Genomic DNA, 23795 nt, shown 5'->3' on the forward strand with positions numbered 1-23795 from the left:
GTGAATTACTGAACAGTAAGATCTGTGAGCCTAATAAAGTGCTGCTTTACATCACTACGCTTTGAGGTGGTTATATCACACAGCAATAGCATCTGGAAATGAGCCAGTAGAGGGGAAAATTAATAATGCAGGAAAAAGAGGGAGAAATACAATAGTAAAGTCCTTGAAGGTAAAAGGAGATGGGTTTCTGTACCCAACCAGGAGAAGCTTAAGATGGGACACTGAGTTCATTCATTGTAAATTTTTTTTAATGTATGTTTATTTTTGAGAGAGAGAGAGAGAGAGAGAGACCAAGCACGAGTGGGGGAGGGGCAGAGAAAGAGGAAGACACAGAATCTCAAGCAGGCTCCAAGCTCTGAGCTGTCAGCACAGAGCCTGAAGCGGGGCTCGAACCCACGAACAGTGAGATCACGACCTGAGCTAAAGTTGGACATTTAGCCAACAGAGCCAGCCAGGCGTCCCCGAGTTCATTCGTTGTAAAGGAGAAAAGGGCAGAGTTTAGGCACAGATACAGGATGACAAGAGGTGTTACTGAGGGTAGATTACGTTATTTAGAAATATGGAGATAAATACCAAAAGACACCGTTAAGAGATTTGAAAGTGGTTTACTGGGAAACAGGAATCAGAGATGGGGGAGGAGCAAGACGTTGCTGATTTTTGTTATAAACCATAGTACACAGTTTACCATGTTTATTTGTGTTTCTAAAGTAAACAAAGTTATTTTAAAAAAGATTTATTATAGGGGTGCCTGGGTGGCTGGCTCAGTTGGTTGAGCATCTGACTTCGGCTCAGGTCATGATCTCACGGTTCGTGAGTTCGAATCCTGCATCAGGCAGTGCTGATGGCTCGCTCAGAGCCTGGAGCCTGCTTTGGATTCTGTGTGTCCCTCTCTCTCTGCCCCTCCCCCACTCGCACTCTATCTCTCTCTCTCTCGAAAATAAACAAACATTAAAAAAAAATTTTTTTAACATTTATTTTATTCCCTCATTTTCCAAATGAGGAAAAAAAACTAAGGCTCAATGATCACGTGACTGGCTCAAACTCACACACTAGGTTGACAGCAGTTAGTCCCCGATGCCCTTATTTCCAAAACAGCGCAAGTCTTCACATCACACTGCCTTTCATATTACAAAATATTACCTAGTGACAATTAATTTCATAATCAGAATTTATTAAAGTCATTTAGTAAGCGGTAATGAATACACTATTCCCAAGGACTGACAGCAAAAAAGCAGGCCAAAATATGTCCTTGGGAAATCAAAATAAGCATTCAAGCAAAACTAACCTTCCAGGGACTATCTGAACCTAGTCCACCTTTGATAGCTATGCCATATAGGCTTTAAAAACAGATAATGCTTCATTTTGCCCTCTCCAGCTCTCCTAATCTAAATACTTTTAACCATGCTACATTTACTTCAATAAGTTATCTACAAGGATTTCTCTTTCCTTTTAGAAAGTAATGCCTTGGGGTGCTTGGGTGGCTCAGTCAGTTGGGCATCCAATTCTTGATTTCAGCTCAGGTCATATCCCAGAATTGTGGGATCAAGCCCTAAGTCGGGCTCTGCACTGAGTCTGCTCAATGATTCCCTCTCTCTCTTCCTCTACCCCTCTCCCCCACTCTCTCTCTCACTAAAAAAAAAAAAAAGGAAAGAAAGAAATTAATACCTTATCAGTTTATTTAGATTCTGCCAGTACAAATGCATCCAGAGATCACTTGTCTAACCTGCCAGGCTACTGAATGTCTAATAAGAACCAATGATGGGAATGCAAGCTGGTGCAGCCACTCTGGAAAACAGTATGGAGGTTCCCCAAAAAACTAAAAATAGAACTACCCTATGACCCAGCAATTGCACTACTAGGTATTTACCCAAGGGATACAGGTATGCTGTTTCAAAGGGACACGTGCACCCCCATGTTTATAGCAGCACTATCAATAATAGCCAAAGTATGGAAAGAGCTCAAATGTCCATTGATGGATGAATGGATAAAGAAGATGTGGTATATATATACAATGGAGTATTACTTGGCATTCAAAAAGAATGAAATCTTGCCATTTGCAACTACGTGGATGGAACTGGAGGGTATTATGCTAAGTGAAATTAGTCAGAGAAAGACAAATATCATATGACTTCACGCATATGAGGACTTTAAGAGACAAAACAGATGAACATAAGGGAAGGGAAACAAAAATAATATAAACACAGGGAGGGGAACAAAACATAAGAGATTCATAAATATGGAGAACAAATTGAGGGTTACTGGAGGGGGCGTTGGAGGGGGGATGGGCTAAATGGGTAAGGGGCACTTAGGAATCTACTCCTGAAATCATTGTTGCACTATATGCTAACTAATTTGGATGTAAATTTAAAAAAATTAAATTAAAAAAAGTGTTTAATTCAAAAAAAAAGAACCAATGAATGTTGGGGCACCTGGGTGGCTCAGTTGGTTGAGCATCCGACTTCAGTTCAGGTCACGAACTCATGGTTCCCAAGTTCAAGCCCATGTCCAGCTCTTGTGCTGAGAGCTCAGAGCCTGGAGCCTACTTCAGATTCTGTGTCTCCCTCTCTCCCTTTCTCCCTTTTTCCCTCTCTCTCTCTCTCTCTCTCTGTCCCTCTCCAGCTCACACTCTGTCTCTCTCTCTCAAAAATAAATAGACATTTAAAAAAAAAAAAACACTCAACGTGTACTCACTCAAATAATAAGTATAGGGCTAATTCCCACAAGGAACAGCAGTACATGTATAGTGTGATATAAAAGGACACAGATGAATGACAAACACTGTCAAAAATACATCCCAGTCTTTATTATGCCTAAAATTCTCATCTTTAGTCCCAGGGATGAGATCTTTGTGTAGAAGTCTCCATTATTCACCCAACTGTCAAATCCAAAGGTCATCTCTTACACTAGAGAGAGCAAAATATTAACAGTAGCGATGTTTGCATGGGAAAACCATAAGTAATTTTCTTTTTCTGCTTTTCTAGATTTCATGTTAGAAAAAACATTAGTATACACTTCTAAGGCCTTTTTTCAGTTCTGATTCTCATTTCTTAGCAGTGATCAACAGTGATCAACATGATAATCATTCCCACCCTCTTAACCTACCCACCCACCTTCCTCTCAGACAGACTGCTGCTTTGTCTCTTTTGTCAATTCCTCTCCTTTCATCCTGTAGTTATGGGCAGTTCCCAAGCCTCAATTTCAGGTCCACTGCTCTCCTTTCTGAGCACTACAATTCCAGCCTGAAATGTCTCTACCAAGTTCCAGTCATCTAGCTATCTATTTCACTTGGCTATCTCACTGTTACCTCAAATTCAACATCTCCAAAATCTAAGTCCAGCTGTCTGTATCTCTTCAACCAGCTACTAATATTTTCATACCTATTTTTGTCAGGACGGCCATTTAAAAAATTCTAGTTCTTTCTCTATCACTAACTAGTTGAGTAATTTGGGACACATGTTTAAATCTCTCTGGGTCTCAGATTCCTAATGCACAAAATTCAGAGGCTAGCCCAGATGTTCTCAGACGTCCTGACATTCCAACACTCTTGAATTTCTTATGGCAGTGAAGATCAAAACTTCAAAGTCATCTTTGATGAGTTGTCTTCCTCCCTACCCCCAAACCCCACCACATCCTACTTTCTTATCCAGTCTATAATGAAGTCTTGTGTGACATCTCCCCAGTCCTATTTTCACTAAATCCAAACACTAGGCCTAGATTATCTTCCTCGCTCTATCACTTTTCTTTCCAATTCATACTACACCTAGCACTGTGCCAGTCTGTTTCACCTAAGATACTTTTAGCAAGCTCTTTCTCAATCTAAACTTTTAAAGCTTCTCAGCTGCCTATGAGGCAAAGTATATCCTTCTCACCCTAGCACTCAAGGTATCTGTATTCTGCTTCCAATCTATATTATCAACCTCATTTCTTACTACCCTGCCACACAAACCTTCATTTCACTTAAGTTACTTTCCGTACTGTTCTCTGAAAATGTCATGCAGATTTTGCCTCTGTTTACCACCTATACAAGGTCTTTCCTCTTACACAAAATCAAATCCTGCCTAGTTTTGATTCTACTTCCTCTCTGAAGCCTTCCTTGCTCGCTTCAACTCTAAGTGGTCTCAAATATCTATAACTTTTATTACTTATTTCCCAGTTACATTTTAAGTTCTCAGTGAAAGGAACCTATTTTATATCTTTCTGCATCTCTTTTGGACATAGCAAAGTACCTTTTACATCGTAGGTATTAACAGATATTTGCTTGGTAACTGACTAGAGTTCCGTTTTAATACATAGCATTTATTGAATGCTCCCCATCTGCTCAGCACTCTGTGTGTTCCTCAAAGCATACACAACCAACCTGAAAAGATATGGTTAACACTAGAGAAATAATCATCAAACAACCCAAGCATAATATATAATTAAACTATGAGAAGATTCTCTAGGACTCAAAAACAGTGGAAATATAGAAAGGAAAAAACTGTATTTAGTGAGACATAGTTTCAGAAACAGGTAGAATTTTAACTGGGAGTACAGCCATAGTAACAGTACTAATAATAATAGTGGTGATAAATAATTATAATAATAAGAGCTAAAACTTAAGGTGCACTTAATGTGCTAGGCACTGGTCTTGAGGACTTCTCATGTATTAATTCACTTCTCTCTCACTACAACCCTCTGGAAAAAGTACTAGAGTCATTCTCATTTTTTTCAGATGAGACTGAGACCCGGCTTAGTTATTTCATACGTAGTGAGTAATGCAAACAGATACGGAATTGGGCTTGGTGGAAGAAGGATGGAAAACATAAATGAAAGTTAAAAGATGAAATAGCATAACTATTATTAGAAAATGTGGAAAGCGGCTTGAAACACTACAGCAGAGAATGCCTTTTGAGGGTCCTTAGACCAAAGACTGAATAAACAGGGCAGGGAGTAATGACAGAGTAGAGTGAAAGCCAGGAAGAGGAAGTTAAATTTAAGAGGTAGAAAGTGGGAAGCCACGGAAGATTTGGGGACAAAGAAATGCCACAATAAGGAGTATTAGTGACACTTCTATTGTGGATAAACAGAAGAAAGAGAAGCTGGACTCTGAGAGGTTGCTATGACTTTCGATATTGTGGGCTGAAGATACAAGTCCTGGGATTCAGGTGGTAAAGTGAAGTAAGCAGAGATATAAGGGACAAAAGAAATATGGACAGGACATGTTGAATAGGTTAATACAAGAGGTAAATGAAAGATGAAAGTTTAAAGATGATGCCTAATTTAAAGCCTATTATGACCAGGAGAGAAGGAAATTACAGAGGGGTATAAAATGATGATTTTTCATTTAGGGCATGGTGAGTTTAAAAAGACAGTCAAGGGACACCTGGGTGGTTCAGTTGGCTAAACGTCCGACTCTTGATTTCAGCTCAGGTCATGATCTCATGGTTTGTGAGATCGAGTCCCACATCAGGCTCTACTCTAAGAGCAGGTAGCCTGCTTGGGATTCTCTCTCTCCCTCTCTCTCTGCCCCTCCCACACTTGTGCTCGCTCTCTCTCAAAATAAATAAATAAACATTAAAAAGAAAAGAAGAAGAAGAAGACGATGACAACACGACAAGTCAAAAATACGAGCGCAAGAACAGGACTGGAAAAACCAGGAAGTGACTAGAATGACAAATAAGCAATAGGATTAGTTTTAACATGAAAACACTAGGAAGAAGCTACAAAGATATTAAATAGGAGAGGAAATATACTAAGCCATGATCAGCTGGTACCAGCAGGGTATCAATAATTTTATCAATAACTGTATCAATACTTTTGGTGGGGAAGGGAAACAATTTGTGACCAACACTTAAAAATGCAGTTTTTCCATTTAAAAAGACTTTTGTGTGTATCAGAAAAGCCAACCAAAAGCTAAGGCAAAGGTTCCCAAACTGTCCACTCAGGGAGTTCTTAGTAATATTTTCACAGCACCCCCGAGGCCAAGAGAAATACTTCAGGAGGTAGATTCAAACCATTTAATGTCCTTACAACTTAGTGCTTGTTCAGCCTCGTACAACTTCTTGGAATCAAACTGGACAACATCACACTCTCATGTCCTCTGTCACACTGATTCTCATACAGTAGTTGCTTTTTATGAGAGCAACCTCTAAAGAAACTGCTTTGCAAAGACAGGACATTGTAGAAAGGACTGTGTCAATTTAATGTTGACACTGTGAACTACCTCAAACTAATAGCTCAAGCCTGAGTTCACTGGTGCTCCGGGGCACCTCAGCACACAGTTTGGGAAACTGGGAGCAAAGGCAAGGGGCCTCAAAAGACCGGGGGGGGGGGGGGGGGGGGGGGGCGGACTGTGATGTGGGAGGAGCAGAAGAAAGTTTTTAGCACACTTAACCACAAGAGGGCAGCACAACAGTCGGGAAGGAGGCACAACGGTGGGGGCAGGGGGTGTCAAGAAGAGAGAAGAGTTAACCTTTCCATGAAAAGGCTTTAAGACCTGTTAACCAGTTCCAGACCTAAAAGTCCTTTATCTCCTTCTACTAAAGAGGAAGAAACACTGGTCCCTGGCAGACCACCTCGCCCAGGGTCATTGTGTCCTTCTCTGAATCTCCTCTGCCCGCCCAGCCATGAGTAGCGGAGCCTTTAATAGTAGCCAAGCGATGTACTATTTTGCATGCATGATCTTACTGAATCGTCACAACAACCTTCTAAGAAAAGTGGGGCTCAAGGAGAGTTTAAATAATACAACTATAAAGTGGCAGGAACACCAGGATTCAAACCCAGATCTGACACCAGGACCAGCGCTCTTTTCCTATTCTGCCTCCAAAGCATCCCGCCTTTCAGCAACAGCCGGAGGAAGGAGACACAAGATATCACGTTTCCTTCCCATACCTGAGGCACCTGCCTCGAACCCGAGGAAACACCAGTATAGGAAACAAACTATTCTGTAACTGTCCCTAAAACACGGGCCATTCAGCTGGAGCCAACGCAGGCATTCCCGCGTATCCAGTGACCAAGGGCTGCGGCTTTCCTCTCCAGGTAAACACACCCACTATTAAGGCAAGTGCCGGGCACATCCAGTTTGCAGACATGTCGCACATGCAAGCTAGTGATTTTCACACTTGTGCTAAAAGGTGAGGGGGGTGGGGTGGGGAAAGGGAGTCCAAAGGTTGATTATTCATCTTCACATCTGCTGGGTGTCACACAAGACTATTTGCAGTGGCCCAACAACTCGCTTGCACACACTATTAAGAAACCAAACGCAGTCGTCATCACTCTTATTCCCACTTCTAATTTCCTTCTCCACATTTCCCCTCCCCTCTATGACATATTCGGCCGCTCCTGGCCTTTCATTCAGAGAAAAGGAGTTTCTCCTGACAGATTAATCACCACCGGAAAGCAAACTGGGTGAATTCAACCGACGCACCAAACTTAGGCAGATAAAACCATCCAGGAAGCATTCAATGTGGTAGCAGAAACCCCAGCACAACAGCTAACGTGTTCTCCCAGTAGGTATCTCTGAGTACTTGAAAATGTCCCTCCTTGAAAGATTACCGAGCTCTGGCTGCTGGAGGAGAAAGGGTTAAGGCGCAAGGCTCCCCCTCCTCCCCCCCACCACGTAAAGCCTCGTTGCTCTTCTAATTCGCAGGAAAAGAAGCAATGAATGTTTCTTAAAGGATCCAAGAGCAACACTAAACACCCCCCGAACTACCCTCCCCGACCCACATTCTAAGTCCAGCACTGCCATTTTCAGTGAGCCCTGCCTGTCTACACACGTTCCCACCCTTCCTACGCACGCAGTCCACACTCGCCTTCACCGCCGCCACGGAGCACAGCAGCCCGGATCTCAAACCCACCTTCGCGGGAAGGGCAGCGGGGACCTTTTTCTTCCGAAGAGCAACAGTTCACATCTTGTTCCCTCGCCTGCTTCTGAAATCTAAAAAAAGCAAGCAGCGGTTATTACCGCAGAAATCCTGGGGAAATAGATGCTCTTCCCTAGGCGGTTCGGACGTCTACAAAATTTTAAAGAGGTTTAAGGGGAGGGGGGAAGGCGGCTACGAGGCACACATTGATGCAAACAGCAACAGGAAAACACGCCGTTGCAGGCTTCCCCCACCCCTTCGAGAGGGAAGATTTTCTTGCCGAGAAGTTTACTGGGCCACTAGCAGGGGGGACAGCGGGCATCAGGAGGTGGGAGGGATGCGGACAGACGACTTGCGGCCCCCCAGCCAGAGGCCACGCAGCAATCGCACGCACCAGCTGCACCGATCCCGCGGCGAGGACGCGCCCCCGGGGCCCGCAGGGGCCGCTCCGCCCCGGCGCCCGGCGCCAGCCGCCGGCCGAGATCCGCTGGGCCCCCGGAGTGGGCAGGGGTGCCGGGGTCCTCCAGGCTGGGCCCTCCCGGGCCCTCCCGCGCGGGGTCGGCTCCCACTCACATCCCTCGGCGGCGAGCCCCGGGCCTGGCCCCGCGCTGCCGCAGCAGCTCTCCGCCCCGACGCGCGCCGCGAGTCCGGGCCCAGGGGCCGAGCGGCAGAGGCGGCGGCACCAACTCCCGAGCGAGCCGGACGCCGGCCCAGCCTGTCAGCGCGCAGGGAAGCCCGTAGGCGGCCGCCGCTGCCCCCTTCTGCTCCTCTTCCTCTCTCCTTCCTCCAGCCCACACCACTCCCACTTCGGGCGGCCGGGAAGCCCGTCACAGGCGTCGTCTCCACCCTCTCCCGGGCCACACCGGCTTCTCGGCGCCTCAGGCGATACTGGCCCGGACGCCCTATTTGCGTCGGAGTCCGCCTGCAGTCTGGCAGCCCGATCACTGCCGACCGAGACTGTCCCGCGGGCGGGGACGGGGGCGGGAGTCGGGCACGCGCCCCGGGACTGCGCGTGTGCGCGTGCGCCGAGCGCCCGGGCCGCACTTCTCCGGGCGCGCGTGCCGCGGGGCTGGCGGGCGGCGGCCACGCACGACCCGGCTGCTCGGCCAGGCGGCGGGAGCGCGCGAAGATTCCCGGGGCGTCCCCCGGGCCTGAACGGGCGGGGAAATTGGGCTGGAGCTGGCTAGCCGGGCCGCGGAGCCAGCGGGAGCCGGGAGCCGGGCGCCGGAGCTGGGCCCGCCCCTCCCCAGATGGGCGTGTGTGTGGCGGCCGCCCGCCGTGGAGGCGGCTGGGAATGAGTCAGCCCGGCCGGGAAGGCGCCCCCTGCACGCAGCCGGCCACCACACACGTTATCCTCCCGGGCACTGTCGTTCGTTCCCCTTCTGCTTTCGCTTCCACGTTCCTCGTGCCGCGGACCTGTCCTTCCCCAGGCCGGGCCTCTCGGCCCGAGGGGAAGTGGCGCCGAGAGTTGGGGCAGCGTTCACATGCGCAGATCTGTGCAGGTGCGCCCGACTCCAGTCCCTCACCTCTAGGAGAACAGGGTTAGGGTGGGACGAGGCGCCCAGCTGCCTGCGGACTGGCGAATGAGGACAAACATAGCCCACCGTCCCCCAAAGCCCCACTCATTCGTTCAACAAATATCCGCATACCATCCAGCAGGTGCCGGACCGTAAGGCCCCCAAGGATGCTATGTAATCACAACGCGCGTTCTACTTGCTCTACCGGAGCGTGGATTCTGATAGTGACAAACATACTTGAAACGCATGATGTGCCAGTGTATAATTGCCACTAAGATAAATAAAACAAAGTAAAGGGATAGAAAGCGAGGAGGCAGTATGCTATTTTAGCGAGGGGTGGCCAAGAGAGACCTCCCAGAGTAAGTGACATTTGAGCAGAGATGTGGGAAATGAGAATGCACCAGTCCTGCAACTATCTGGGAAAAGAGTTTCAGGCGGAGGGACTAACAGGGGCAAAGACCCTGAGAAAGGAATGCGCTTGGTAAGTTCAAGGACCTGGAAAAGAGGTCACCGTAGCTGGAGGACAGTGAAGGAGGGAGCAGGGGGTAAGACATGAGGCCAAAGGAGTAGCCTGGAACCCAACTGTGTACGGTCTTTTTCTCATATTAGCCCTCTTTCAATCTGAAACACTGGATGCATTTATAGCCCCTGTTTCCCCACTCACAAATGATGCTGAGCCTCAGGTCTAACTTGTATTTAATGATTTCTCTAAATCAACTCACCAAAGCAACTCCCCCATTTCTTCTTACATAAGACCCATTGCAAAAGGTCTTTCAGCAAATGATAGCAGGATAGGAAATGACTTGAATTCACACTGACTCCTTTAAAGTAAATAATGAACTACAGCCCTCCTTTTCTCATAAGAGGGAGGGATTTACAGGACAATTGCATTCCTACGGTTACTGTTCTGCAAGCAAAATAAGCTGGAGAGTCCTTATTTTTAATTTCTAAAAAGGAACTGGAACTGGTTGTGACTCAGTGGCAAATCGAAAATCTTGGAATATAAAGGCTGAAATTACAAACAGCAACTATCATGAGAATTCCCTTTTTCTACAAAAGAAAATTGTTACTGGAGTAGAAACCAGAACCCAGGCTCACACAAAGAAGACAAAATGGCCAAGTTGTCTTTAATATCACAGCTAAAGTTAAAATCATCTGAACTGTGGAAATGGAAACATTCTCTTTTGTGAGGAAAAAAAAATGTCCAATTTAGAACTCTGAAACAGAGCAGAAGCATTCCATGCAGTAAGTGATCTTTCTGTATTTTACAATGACATGTTTGTTCAACCAGACATGGTATCTGTTACTGTCCACGGCCTGTTTGCAGGGGGGAGGTCATTTGTAACAGTGGCTATTGAGGGTTTCTTGTGAGGAAAGGGACTCTTTTTTTATAAAAGTGATTTGGATATGAAAAACAGGTGGACTGGAAAGGAAATACATTATTCTTAAGTTTATGGAATTGAGAAATCTCTGCCTACCTGCCCAGAAAGTGACTTGCCCAGTGTCATCATTCAGAGAGTGCAAGCCTCTCTTGTCACTAAGGTAGTATGATTTCGAAGTCAATACTGCCCTGGAATGTTGAGCTCTTTTCACACTGTCACATTGTCTAGCTCTTTGTGTGGTCCCTCGTAGTGGCATAGCTAGAAATTTGCTCCCAGAGCAAATACTTCAGAAAGATTCCCCTATTTTTTTTTTTAAGTTTTTATTTATTTTAGAGAGAGCACAAGTGGGAGAGAGAGCGAGGGAGAGAGAGAATCCCAAGCACAGTGCAGAGCCAGACACGGGGCTCAAACCCATGAGCCATGAATGAGGTCATGACTTGAGCCGAAATCAAGAGTCAGTCCCTTAACCGACTAAGCCACCCAGGCGATCCAAGATTCCCCTATTTTTGATAAGGATAAAAAAGAATTCCATGAGAACAAACTGGACCAAGTCTTTTGTGACATTCTTTCACACAATATGGAGAAATAAGAAACATGGGTTGGAGAATTACACATTTAGATTCAAAACTGATGATATGGCCATATCTAAAAGTACAAACTAGCAGCTAATTGTTACCTCTGGGGCAAAGCGTATGGCACACAGCAAGATCCTGCTGTTGGGCTGGAGCAGAGCGTGGCAGCCGTGGTCCTTGACTACCACCCCCCAAACCCACCCCTGCAACAAGACTGTGACAGTTTTGTGAGATGGGGCTTTGGCTGCTCTCACTTTTTAAAGTTCTTAGGTGGTTTGATGCAACGCCAAGGTTGCAAATACACAGCCAAGGGTTTAAGAACTTAGGCTTGAGCGTCTGGCAGACCCAGGTTTCAATCACAGCTTTGACCAAGGAAGTCGTTTAGATTTTCTAAGCTTCCATTTCCTCATCAGTATAATGGGGATAATAATACCTTCCTTGAAAAGTCATTTTGAAGATTAGATGAAAAAGTATTTTTAAACCCTTTGCCCAGTTATTAAATGTGTATTATAGTTGTGATAAGGACAATTTACAGATCTCACCAAGCTGGGAGGTATAAGAAATATGTTGGATTTTATTAGTAATCCTGAAGCATTTGTCACGATGCGTCACATTACACAGAACTGTGTGGGCTGGAATGATAAGGGCTGAGTTGTAACAGAGATAAATGGAAAGACTTGCATTTGTAAATAAAACAAACAAACAAACAGGGGAGCCTGGGTGGCTCAGTCAGTTAAGCGTGTACTTCGGCTCACGTCATGATCTCATGGTTTGGAAGTTCAAGCCCTGTGTCAGGCTCTGTGCTAATAGTGCATAGCCTGGAACCTTCTTCCGATTCTGTGTCACTCTCTCTACCCCTCTCCTGCTCCCACTCTGTCTCTATCTCTCAAAAATGAATAAACATTAAAAAAATAAAAAAACAACTATGCCATTAAATGATGAAATAATGAAAACATTAATCTTAAAATGAGCAAAAAAAAAATGTGACAGCAAAACAAACAAACAAACAAACAAAAAAAAAACAGTAAAGTCCTTGGAAAGGGAAACAGATTCAAGCAAAGGGTTGGGGATAGACAGAGAGTTACTTTGTTTATTTCCAAGACAGGGAAGATGTACTTTTCTGAAGGCAAGGGAAATAGCCATGGAGAGAGGCTGATTTATTCCAGGTCTAATAATATAAACCAAAAAACAAAGGCGGGAGTGTGAATCGGGTAGACAGAAAAGCAAGCAATGTTTTTTTTGTTTTCTTTTGTTTTGTTGTTTTGTTTTTTACTTTGAATCATCCCGATATTTTAGAATCATTCATTTCAAAGTTTGGTTAGATATGGAAGGAAAAACAAACAGTCCAATATCTCCTCTAGACTTCAGCAGATCCCTGATGGTACATCAGACCTCTCATCCTTCCTTATAGTCCCAAAGATAGAGGTGTTCCTGGCACACAGGTCCCTCCTTGAGATAACCAGATAAATTTAATTTTGATGCATGAAAACCAAAAGTTTTCCCCTCTGTAAACCAGGAATTAATAGCCTCCTTCGAGTGAGAATAATTATTTGGTGACATATGCAAAATGTCTGTTATAATTATGCTCCACTTTGCAAAAATTTTGTATTCAAAATAGAGGTATAGTTACAAATTCACTAAAAACTTTATAAAAGGATTCATACTATGATTCACTCTTAAAAATAGAAATCCCTCTGGCATAATTGTTAGTTTATTTATAAAGATTACGGACTTATTTATAAAGTTCTTATTTATAAAGATTATGGATTCTGCCCTCTTTCTCTAGGAATGGTCCTACTTCACCCAGAGCAGCCAGCCAACCTCTAGCCGGTGTTATTCTTCATGACCCTCCCCCACCCCACCAGGCTTCTTAATTGTACCATGAGTTGTCACATGAATCAAGCTGAGCCAATCAGGGTCCTCCTCTTGGGGAAGCCCAAACTGGGATTCAAAGACAGTTGCTCAGACTTTTCTGTTCACTTGAAGCCACTCATGCTCTAACATTAAATCTGCTATTGTGGTGTTACTATCTTTCTCCCTGTACGTGGATCTGCATAGAAAGTTAGTTTGCTGTGGGGAAAGAGTAATGCAGATGTAAGAGAGGAAAGAGAAAAAGAGAACATACCAAGAATGAGTCCTCATAATGTTTCAGTTTCCTCTTCCTTATAAGGCCCAAAGAAACTTCCTGTATTTGGTATCTTGAAAATATTTCCTTATGACAAATTTGTCCTTTGTACTTAAGCTAGATTTACTTCCATCAGACTACTTGCAGTGAAATAACCTGAAGGAAGACAGATATATAGCATGCTGATGAGAAAAGAAAAGGAAAAAAAAAACCTCTCAAATTATGACAGAGAAGATGTATGTCCTTTAAAAATCCAATTTACTCACAAATTTGCAAGTCTATCTTCAATCATGAAGTCAAGAATAACTATAGAAGGTATTAGTTACAATCTGAGACATTACATAGAACCCATAGGTTAGCCAGAAATAAGCTGCCCTTGAGTATGGTGGCTATTTCCTGCAGGGAAATTTTCATCACCTTCACTGCCTCCTCCCTATCATCACTCCCTCTCAGGGCTGTTGGGTTTTCTTTTCTCCCTTGCTTCACCCAACTTTGTCTTTAACAGAGTTTTGTGAATCTTCTGGGTCATATCTATAGTAATTGCAATGGTCAATCCACTTAAGCTACATTACTCATCAAAAGAAAATCTAATGTGATATTCAAGCATCATACTGTTGTGTTTAAACACTGTGTATTTCAATTTTACCTATGAAATATACAGCTGGACCAGAAGATGATACATACAACAGTTCTCAACTTCTAACCCTACAAGACTACATACCTCCAATGTTTACAATTTGTCCTTGAGTGTATTTGCTCAACAAGCAGACCCCTCCCCACGCCCAGTCTCTCTCTCAATGCCTTCTCTTTCTGAGGTTTGGAGGCTGCACGTCTCTATCTCTCCATGATGAGAGTTGGCCAAAGGGAAAGCCAGCATTTTCCTCCCAGCAGAGGCAGCTGGTGCTGAGGGAGCACCTGCTTTAGGGTGGTCTTACTTTCTCCACATTTTTATCTTCTCATTTCTCTTTTAGACCTGACACCCATCACAGTGGTATATGCCTGAATTTGCTGACTTGAAATTTGTTTTCTTAAAAAAATACACCTAGGGGTGCCTGGGTGGTTCAGTTGGTTAAGTGCCTTCTCGATTTCGACTCAGGTCATGATCTCACGGTTTGTGGGTTCGAGCCCCACATCAGGGCTCTGTGCTGACAGCGTGGAGCCTGCTTGGGATTCTATCTCTCCCTCTTTCTCTCTGCCCCTCCCCCCAACTTTCATGCTTGCTCTCTCTCTCCCTCTCAAAAATAAATAAATAAAAATTAAAAAAAAAAACCACCAATGTCATTCTGGACTTTTGTTGAGATTATTGTAATTGAATGACTATGAAGTATTTTTTTTTGAAGTTATTTATTTATTTATTTATTTATTTATTTATTTGTTTTGAGATAGAGAGAGACAGAGACAGACAGAGACAGCAAGAGCAGGGAGGGGCATAGAGAGAGGGAGAGAGAATCCCAAGCAGGCTCTGCATTGTCAGCGCAGAGCTCGAAGCAGGACTTGAACTCATGAGATCATGACCTGAGCCAAAATCAAGAGTTAAATACTTGGGGCACCTGGGTAGCTCAGTCAGTTAAGCATCTGACTTTGGCTCAAGTCATGATCTCACAGTTGGTGAGTTCAAGCCCTGCATCAGGCTCTGTGCTGACAGCTCATAGCCTGGAGCCTGCTTCAGATTCTTCATCTCCCTCTCTATTCCCCTCCCCCACTCATGCTCTGTCTCTCTCTCAAAAATAAATGCACATTAGAAAAAAAAAGAAAAAGAAAAAGAGGTAGACTCTTAACCAACAGAGCCACCCAGATGCCCCAGTACTTACTTGTCTTTTTTAAACAAGGAGTTTAGTTTTATTTTCTCTGTGCATTTGCAAAACATTTAGGAGCAACACAGAAAAAAATAAAAGAAAACCTCTTATGAAAAAAAATTACACTAAAAAACGTCCTGAGAGGAATTAGTGCCTTAGCCCTAGTAAGTTACAGCAATTCTGATTGGTCCAAGGAATTGAGAAAGATATTGGGACCATAGATCAGGAGGCAAGAGAATGAGAAATTACTGAGGAAAATGATCTGGAAGTGGGCCATGAGGGGAACTGGAGGCCGGGAGGTGGGTCTGGGTGGAGGGAGGGGCCCCCACTGGTAGCCATGCGCGGGGGTCTTGGCAGCCCAGCATATCCACGAGGGGGCATGAGTGGAGGAGGCCCAGTGTATCCATGTGGAGGCAAAGACCCAGGTGAGCCATGGGAGATCCAAACAGAGATCACTGGAGGGACATGTCCATTGGAGGAGGTTCTGGATGAGGCATTCCAGGGGACAGTCAGGTGGTGGCTGCCTCCCAGAGCCTGGGGCCCAGCGTGGGGGTTATTCTAAGCCATGAGAGTATGGTGGGCCAGTTGCATCTGAGACATCCCTGGATGAGGCATCCCACCTGGTGGAAATGGGTGAGGATAGGAGTGTCTGTATCCAGGATGTACGGCCTCTGGGGTTCTTGCTGATGGTGGGCCTTGTCCTCCAGCCCCAGGAAGCATAGGTGGTGAGGGTATGGTTGGGGGTATCCCAGGTGGAAGGGCTCCAGGGGGCAGCAATGGGGGTGGGAGGGACTGAGGAAGGGGCATGCCTGGTGGAGAAAGCCCAGGCCCCAGTGATGATACCACAGAATTGGGGGGGGGGGGGTGGCGAGGGGAGTGGGATGCATCTGCCAACAGCTGATGAAGGCAGTCAGCCTGGGAAAGTGGGTTCTGGGTTGCCAGAAGTTGTTTGGATACTGAGCTACAGTGCTTACACTTGGAGTCCTTTTTGAAGCCATAGAACACAGTGATAGGGTGGTTACAGAGATACTGCCCTTCATGGCCTCAACAGCTGCATCCAAAGCATCAAATGAAGCAAAACTAATAACAGCATAATCTTCCGAGTTGCCTGTGTCAGCATCCCACATAATCTTAAGGGTTTGCAAGATCACTCCAAAGGTGCTAGAAGTTATCATAAAGCAGCTTCTCACAAATCTCTGGGTCCAAATTGCCAATGAAAATGTTAGCCCCAAAATCCAGGTTCTTGTGAGCCTTGTTCACCTGTATTGGTTTCCCACTGAGTTTGACCATGTTCATGAGTTAATGGCATAGTTGGTATCTTCCTCACTCAAGAATTCTGTAGCGTTTGTGCTGCCCTGACTCTATCCTTTGGCATGTGCCTGGGTGGCTCAGTCATTTGAGCATCCAACTCTTGATTTCAGCTCAGGTCATGATCTCATGGTTCGTGGGATCGAGCCCTGGCATCAGGCTTTGCACTGACAGCATGGAGCCCACTTGGGATTCTCTCTCTCCCTCTCTGTCTGCCCCTCCCCCTAACTCTCTCTCTCTCTTTCAGAATAAATAAACTTGAAAATAAAGAATTACGCATCTATTATTCTTATTATTCTATTATCTATTATCCATATCAAAGAGCTAAATACATTTGTTGAACAAGCTTCTTTTTTCTGTTTTGATCTCATAAGTAAATGTTCATACATACTACTTGTGGATAATCCAAATAATACACACTGTATAGTGTACAAAGTAGAAGTTCCCCTTGGTCCTCTTCCCCTAGCCCTCTTCACTTGCCAGAGGTAACCATTGATGACTGTCTGGTGTGTAACTTTTCAGACTTTTTTCTACTACATACCTCCTACAGATGTAGTTTTGAGCCCCATAAATAAAATGGATAATTCTACCCGTTTTTCTGTTACCATTTTTTCACTTATCACATATTGGAGATCTTTCATTCAATATGTATTGCTTTCCTTCACGCCTTTTAACTCTTATACAGGGTCCAATGAAATAGGTGACTTATAATGTATTCAATAATTCCAGCATTTATCAACATTTAGGTTTGTAATTTTCACAATTGAAAGCAGTGCTAAATTTGCACATCATTATATATACATTTCATGGGCACAAAGGTATTCCCTAGGATAGACATGAGACTGTCTGGGCCAAAGGAAATACATATTTAAATTTGGGGGGGCTATTGCCAAATTGACTTTCAAAAATCTCAGAGTAGCATATCATGCCCATTTCTCTATAATCTCAATGACTCTGGATATTATGAATCTTTAATTTTAGGTGATTTTAATTCCAAATCACATTAATTCCAATAGTTCAACAAATATTTACTAAACACCTCTTATGTGACAGGTACCTCGCAGAGTATGTATGTTATACAGCCACTGTTCTACCTCTCCTTGTCTTCCTTTGTCTTTAATATACTTAAAGTAGACATAATAATGCTAGATCATAAAATTCACCAACCATCTAACCAAGCAAGTAATTATTCAATCACATTCAAATATACTTCTGAAATGAGCAGCCTTATACCATTTTTCTTATGGGAAAAATGATTCCTTTGGGAAAATACTGATGACATACAAAGACCAGAGATTTTTACTCTGGTAAAAGTCCTGGGGGACTTTGATCAGTTATTCAACCTTTCTGAATTTCTGTTTCCTAATCTTCCCTATGAGAATAATAGGGGTGCTTACCTTTGAGGACTGATTTTAAGTTATAATGAGATAACAAATAAAAAACACTCAACAAAATCCTGATAATAATAATAGGTGACATCAGACTGCTTGCAACACACCAGTCATCCGTCAAGGGCTTTTTATGTATTAAATCACTTGAGCCTCACAACAACTCCGTGAAGTGGTTCATTTCGTTATCTTTGTTTCAAAAGTAAGAAACTGAGGCACAAATAGTAACCTTCCTAGCGACTTCCTTAAATCCTGCAAAGTCAGGACTGAACCCTAGGGGGTCTGGCCTCAGAGCCAACCACACTCTACAGTCTCCTGAATAGGCAATCAAGCAATAAATACTATTTCCTTTATTCTTCTCTTCTTAAGGCAGAGGCTGTACACAACCCTATTTAAAGAATATAAATATGATGATGGAAACTGATTCATTAAATTCTTAAGGAATCAGGTAATATTATTTACATATAGTGTATAACAAAGGCTCCTACCCAGGGACAGACTCTTGTTTGCTGGAACAGCTCCAGATGCTTGTAGGTTGTAGAGCAGTGATTCTCCAAATGTGGTCCCTGGACCAGCAGTATCAGCACTGCCTGGCTTGTCAGAAATGGAAATACTTAAGCCCAAACTCAAAACTCCTGTATAAAATTATGGAGATGAGGCCCAGTCACTTGTGTTTTAACAAGACTTCCAGATGACTCTGATGTATGTAAAAGTTTAAGAACCACTGTTGTAGGAAATCCATGATACGGGTGAAGTGAAAACAAAAGAAATAGCCTAAGAGCTCAGAGTGACTTTCAAAATAAACAGATGTACAGAGAAGAGAGGGAAGGGGGAAAGATGAAAGACAAGAGAGGCCCAAATGCCTTGAAGGATGAACAAAAAGAAGAAATTTTTATTTCATGTTGTGGCAGTACGTGTAGGGAAATAAAAGATGGATGGCAGAGATCATTTTAAAACATTTTGCTTTGTGTTATAAATTAGGTGCACTTTCAAGCCCGTAAGAAAACAACTCGATTTTCAAGATGGCAATGGAATAGAAGGCTCCTTGCATGTCTTGTCCCACAAGCACAGCTAGATAACTATCAATCATCCTAAACACCCCAGAATTGACCTGAAGGCTGATGGAACAAAACTCCACAACTAAAGAGAGAGAAGAGGCCACATTGAAGAAGGTAAGAAGTGTGGAGAACTGCTTCAGGAGAGAATTGGATCACTATTGCTGCAGAGAGGAGGGAGCCATGGTTGTGGAGAAGGGTGAGAGAAAGAGAGAGAAGTACACACAGAAACAGACAAGGAGAACACTTCCCCAAAGCCATTGGCTTGGAAAACGAGAGGGGCTGAATTTTGTGCGTTCTTGTAACCAGTGGGGCTTACAGCCTGGAGGGTTTTTTTTGTGTTTGTTTGTTTTTTTAATTTAAATTTTAGTTAGCCAACATTCAGTGTAATCTTGGTTCCAGGAGTAGAATTCAGTGATTCAACACTTACATACAACACCAGTGCTCATCACAGCAAGTGCCCTCCTTAGTACCCATCGTCCATCTAGCCCATCTCCTACCCACCTACCTCCATTAACCCTCAGTTTGTTCTCTATAATTAAGAGTCTCTTGTGGTTTGTTTCCCTCTCTTCTCTTTTCTTCCTTCCCCTTCCTATATGTTCATCTGTTTTGTCTCTTAAACTCTACATATGAGTGAAATCATATGGTATTTGTCTTTCTCTGATTGACTTATTTCACTTAGCATAATATATTCTAGCTTCATCCACATTGTTACAAATAAAGGCTGACTTTTAAAGGTCACTGAACTTGGCTGGGATAGAGCCTGGAGGGCACTTCCCTGTTCCTGGAGAGAAGGCAGACAAAGAACCCAGGAGCAGACAATGTGGAAACAGCACCTGAAAAATGCCCGGGGCACACAGTGGGTAGATTATTCACTCTCAGTCAACACTGCCTCAGTCCCAGCACAGTGGGCCCCTCCCCTGGAAGACTAGCACAAACCCCTGCCCACACCACATCTTCTGACAAGAGAGCTCTTCAGGGCTTCAGTTCTGGTGGAGGTGGTATCAGGTCTCATTTCACAAGCAGACAAGAGAACACCTATTTAACCTCACCACATTCAGGCCAGGGACCAAACACTGCCCACAGCAGGCAAGGAGAGCCTCTGCAGATGACTGGCCTGAAAGATAGAGCAGCCAAAACATGCAGCACACACCAGAGAAACTCCCTGAAGCACCTGGGCACTACTTGACCTATTCTTCATAAGACCATTACTTTCAGGAGTGGGAGATATAACTGGCTTTTCTAACACAAAGTAGAAGGCAGATACTTAGACAAAATGCAGAAATGGAGGAATTATCCCAAATGAAAGAACAAGATAAAGCCAGAGATCTAAGTAAAATAGATATAGGTAACATGCCTGAAGGAGTGTTTAAAGCAACAATCATAAGGATACTCACTGGGCTTGAGAAAAGAATAGAAGACATCAGTAAGACCCTTACCACAAAGATAAAGGAGTTAAAAAAAAGAATCAATCAGAGACAAAGAATGCAATAAACGAGACTGGAAACAGGCTTGATTCAACGAACAGTAGAGGAAAGAATTAGTTACTTAGAAGACAAAATAATGGAAAATAATAAAGCTGAGCAAAAGAGAGAAACAAGAATTTTGCAACATAAGAATAGATCCAAGGAACTCAGTGACTCAATCAAATGTAATAACATTCATATTATAGGAGTCTCAGAAGAAGAGGAGAGAGAAAAGGGGGCAGACAATTTATTTCAGGAAATAATATCTGAAAATTTACCTAATCTGGGGAAGGAAACAGACATCCAGATCCAGGGAAGCACAGAGAACTCCCATTAAAATCAACAAAAACAGGCCAAAACCAAGACATATTATAGTTAATTCTGCCAAATATAGAAATAAAGAAAAATCCTAAAAGCAATATGACAAAAGAAATCTTTAACTTATAAGGGAAAAATCCATAAGGCAAGCTGGAGATTTCTCAGTAGAAACTTGGCAAGCCAGAAGGGAGTGGCATGATATAATCAAAGTGCTGAATGGGAAAAATCTACAGCCAAGAATACTCTATCCAGCAAGGCTATCATTCAGAATAAAAGGAGAGATAGTTTCCCAGACAAGCAAAAATTGAGTGTGTTCATGACCACTAAACAAGCCCTGCAAGAAATATTAAAGGGGACTCTGAGTGCTTGCTTCGGCAGCACCTATACTAAAAAGGGGACTCTGAGTGCAAAGGAGAGACCAAAGTGATAAAGACAAGAAAATATCAGAGAAAATCTTCAAAAACAATGACAAAACAAGTAATAAAATGCCAATAAATACATATCTATCAATGATTAATTTGTAAATGGACTAAACGCTCCAATCAAAAGATTTAGGGGAGAAGTATAGACCAACTTCCCTGATGAACATGGATGCAAAAATCCTCAACAAGATATTAGCCAAACAGATCCAACAATACATTAAAAAAATTATTCACCACAACCAAGTGGGGTTTATACCTGGGATGCGGGACTGGTTCAATATCTGCAAAACAATCGTTGTGATTCATCACATCAATAAAAGAAAGGACAAGAACCACCTGATCCTCTCAATAGATGCAGAGAAAGCATTTGACAAAATACAGCATCCTTTCTTGATAAAAGCCCTCAAGAAAGTAGGGATAGAAGGATCATACCTTGCGATCATAAAAGCCATATATGAAAGACCCAGTGCTAACATCCTCAATGGGGAAAAACTGAAAGCTTTCCCCGCTAAAGTCAGGAACAAGACAGGGATGTCCACTCTCACAACTGTCATTCAACCTAGTATTGGAAGTCTTAGCTTAGCCATCAGACAACACAAAGAAATAACAGGCATCCAAACTGGCCAGGAGGAGGTCAAACTTTCACTCTTTGTGATGACATGATACTCTATATGCAAAACCCAAAAGATTCCACCAAAAAACTGCTAGAACTGATCCATGAATTCAGCAAAGTCGCAGGATATAAAATCAATGCACAGAAATCGGTTGCATGCCTATACACCAAAATGAAGCAACAGAAAGAGAAATCAAGGAATCGATCCCATTTAAAATTGCACCAAAAACCATAAAAAACTAGGAATAAATCTAACAAAAGAGGTGAAAAATCTATACACTGAAAACTATAGAAAGCTTATGAAAGAAATTGAAGAAGACACAAAAAAATGGAAAAATATTCCATGCTTTTAGATAGGAAGAACAAATATTGTTAAATGTTAACACTACCCAAAGCAATCTACATATTCAATGCCATCCCTATCAAAATAACATGAGCATTCCTCAAACTAGAACAAACAATCCTAAAATTTGTATGGAACCAGAAAAGACCCCGAATAGCCAAAGCAATCTTGAAAAAGAAAACCAAAGCAGGAAGCATCACCATCCAGGACTTCAAGCTGTATTACAAAGCTGTAATCACCAAGACAGTATGGTACTGACACAAAAACAGACACTCAGATCAATGGAACAGAATAGAGAACCCAGAAATGGACACACAGACGTATGGTCAACTAATCTTTGACAAAGCAGGAAAGAATATCCAATGGAGTAAAAGCAGTCTGTCTCTTCAGCAAGTGGTGCAGGGAAAACTGGACAGCGACATGCAGAAGAAAGAACCTGGACCACTTTCTTACACCACACACAAAAATAAACTCAAAATGGATGAAAGACCAAAATTTACAGGAAGCCATCAAAATCCTCAAGGAGAAAGCAAGCAAAAACTTCTTTGATCTTGGCCGCAGCAACTTCTTACTCAACACGTCTCCAGAGGCAAGGGAAACAAAAGCAAAAATGAACTATTGGGACTTCATCAAAATAAAAATTTCTGCACAGTGAAGGACACAAGCAGCAAAACTAAAAGGCAAACAACGGAATGGGAGGATATATTGGCAAATGACATATCAGATAAAGGGTTAGTATCCAAAATTGATAAACAACTTATCAAACTCAACACCCAGAAAACAAATAATCCAGTGAAGAAATGGGCAAAAGACATGAATAGACACTTCTCCAAAGAAGACATTTAGATGGCCAACTGACACATGAAAAAATGCTCAACGTCACTCATCATCAGGGAAATACAAATCAAAACTACGATGAGATACCCCATCACCCCTGTCAGAATGGCTAACATTAACAACTCAGGCAACAGACATTGGCGAGGATGCGGAAAAAGAGAATCTTTTTTGCACTGCTGGTAGGAATGCAAACTGGTGCAGTCACTCTGGAAAACAGTATGGAGATTCCTCAAAAAATTAAAAATAGAACTACCCTATGACCCAGCAATTGCACTACTAGGTATTTATCCAAGGGATACAGGTATGCTGTTTTAAAGGGACACATGCACCCCCATGTTTATAGCAGCACTATCAACAATAGCCAAAGTATGGAAAGAGCTCAAATGTCCATCGATGGATGAATGGATAAAGAAGATGTGGTATATATATACAATGGAGTATTACTCGGCAATCAAAAAGAATGAAATCTTGCCATTTGCAACTACATGGATGGAACTAGAGGGTATTATGCTAAGCAAAATTAGTCAGTCAGAGAAAGACAAATATCATATGACTTTACTCATATGAGGACTTTAAGATCAAAACAGATGAATAAAAGGGAAGGGAAGCAAAAATAATATAAAAACAGGGAGGGGGACAAAACACAAGAGACTCTTAAATATAGAGAACAGAGGGTTACTGGAGGGGTTGTGGGAGTGGGTATGGGCTAAATGGGTAAGGGGCATTAAGGAATCTACTCCTGAAATCATTGTTGCACCATATGGTAACTAACTTGGATGTAAACTAAAAATAAATAAATAAACATGGTTAAA

General features: G+C 43.0%; 2 protein-coding genes and 1 pseudogene across 2 annotated transcripts in view; all 3 read right to left on the reverse strand.

The window, feature by feature from the left end:
- JAK2 (Janus kinase 2) overlaps positions 1-7879 on the reverse strand; it is a 118235-nt gene extending 110356 nt beyond the window's left edge. The window contains exon 1 of the mRNA XM_045469984.1: positions 7791-7879. The gene's annotated coding sequence lies outside the window, so the exon portion shown is untranslated. The remainder of the gene's footprint in view (positions 1-7790) is intronic.
- Positions 1-9606, reverse strand: part of LOC123593584 (translation initiation factor IF-2-like) — a 40543-nt gene extending 30937 nt beyond the window's left edge. Inside the window, exons 1-4 of the mRNA XM_045469665.1 lie at positions 9564-9606; positions 9207-9417; positions 8415-9129; positions 7836-7915 (exon numbers count right to left, since the gene is read on the reverse strand). Of these exons, the coding sequence (XP_045325621.1) occupies positions 7836-7915; positions 8415-9129; positions 9207-9417; positions 9564-9606 (1049 nt within the window). The remainder of the gene's footprint in view (positions 1-7835; positions 7916-8414; positions 9130-9206; positions 9418-9563) is intronic.
- Positions 9607-15243: 5637 nt separating this feature from the next.
- LOC123593585 overlaps positions 15244-23795 on the reverse strand; it is a 50508-nt pseudogene continuing 41956 nt past the window's right edge.

The sequence above is a fragment of the Leopardus geoffroyi genome, chromosome D4 (genome assembly GCF_018350155.1).
Source record: "Leopardus geoffroyi isolate Oge1 chromosome D4, O.geoffroyi_Oge1_pat1.0, whole genome shotgun sequence".
Classification (NCBI taxonomy): Eukaryota; Metazoa; Chordata; class Mammalia; order Carnivora; family Felidae; genus Leopardus; species Leopardus geoffroyi.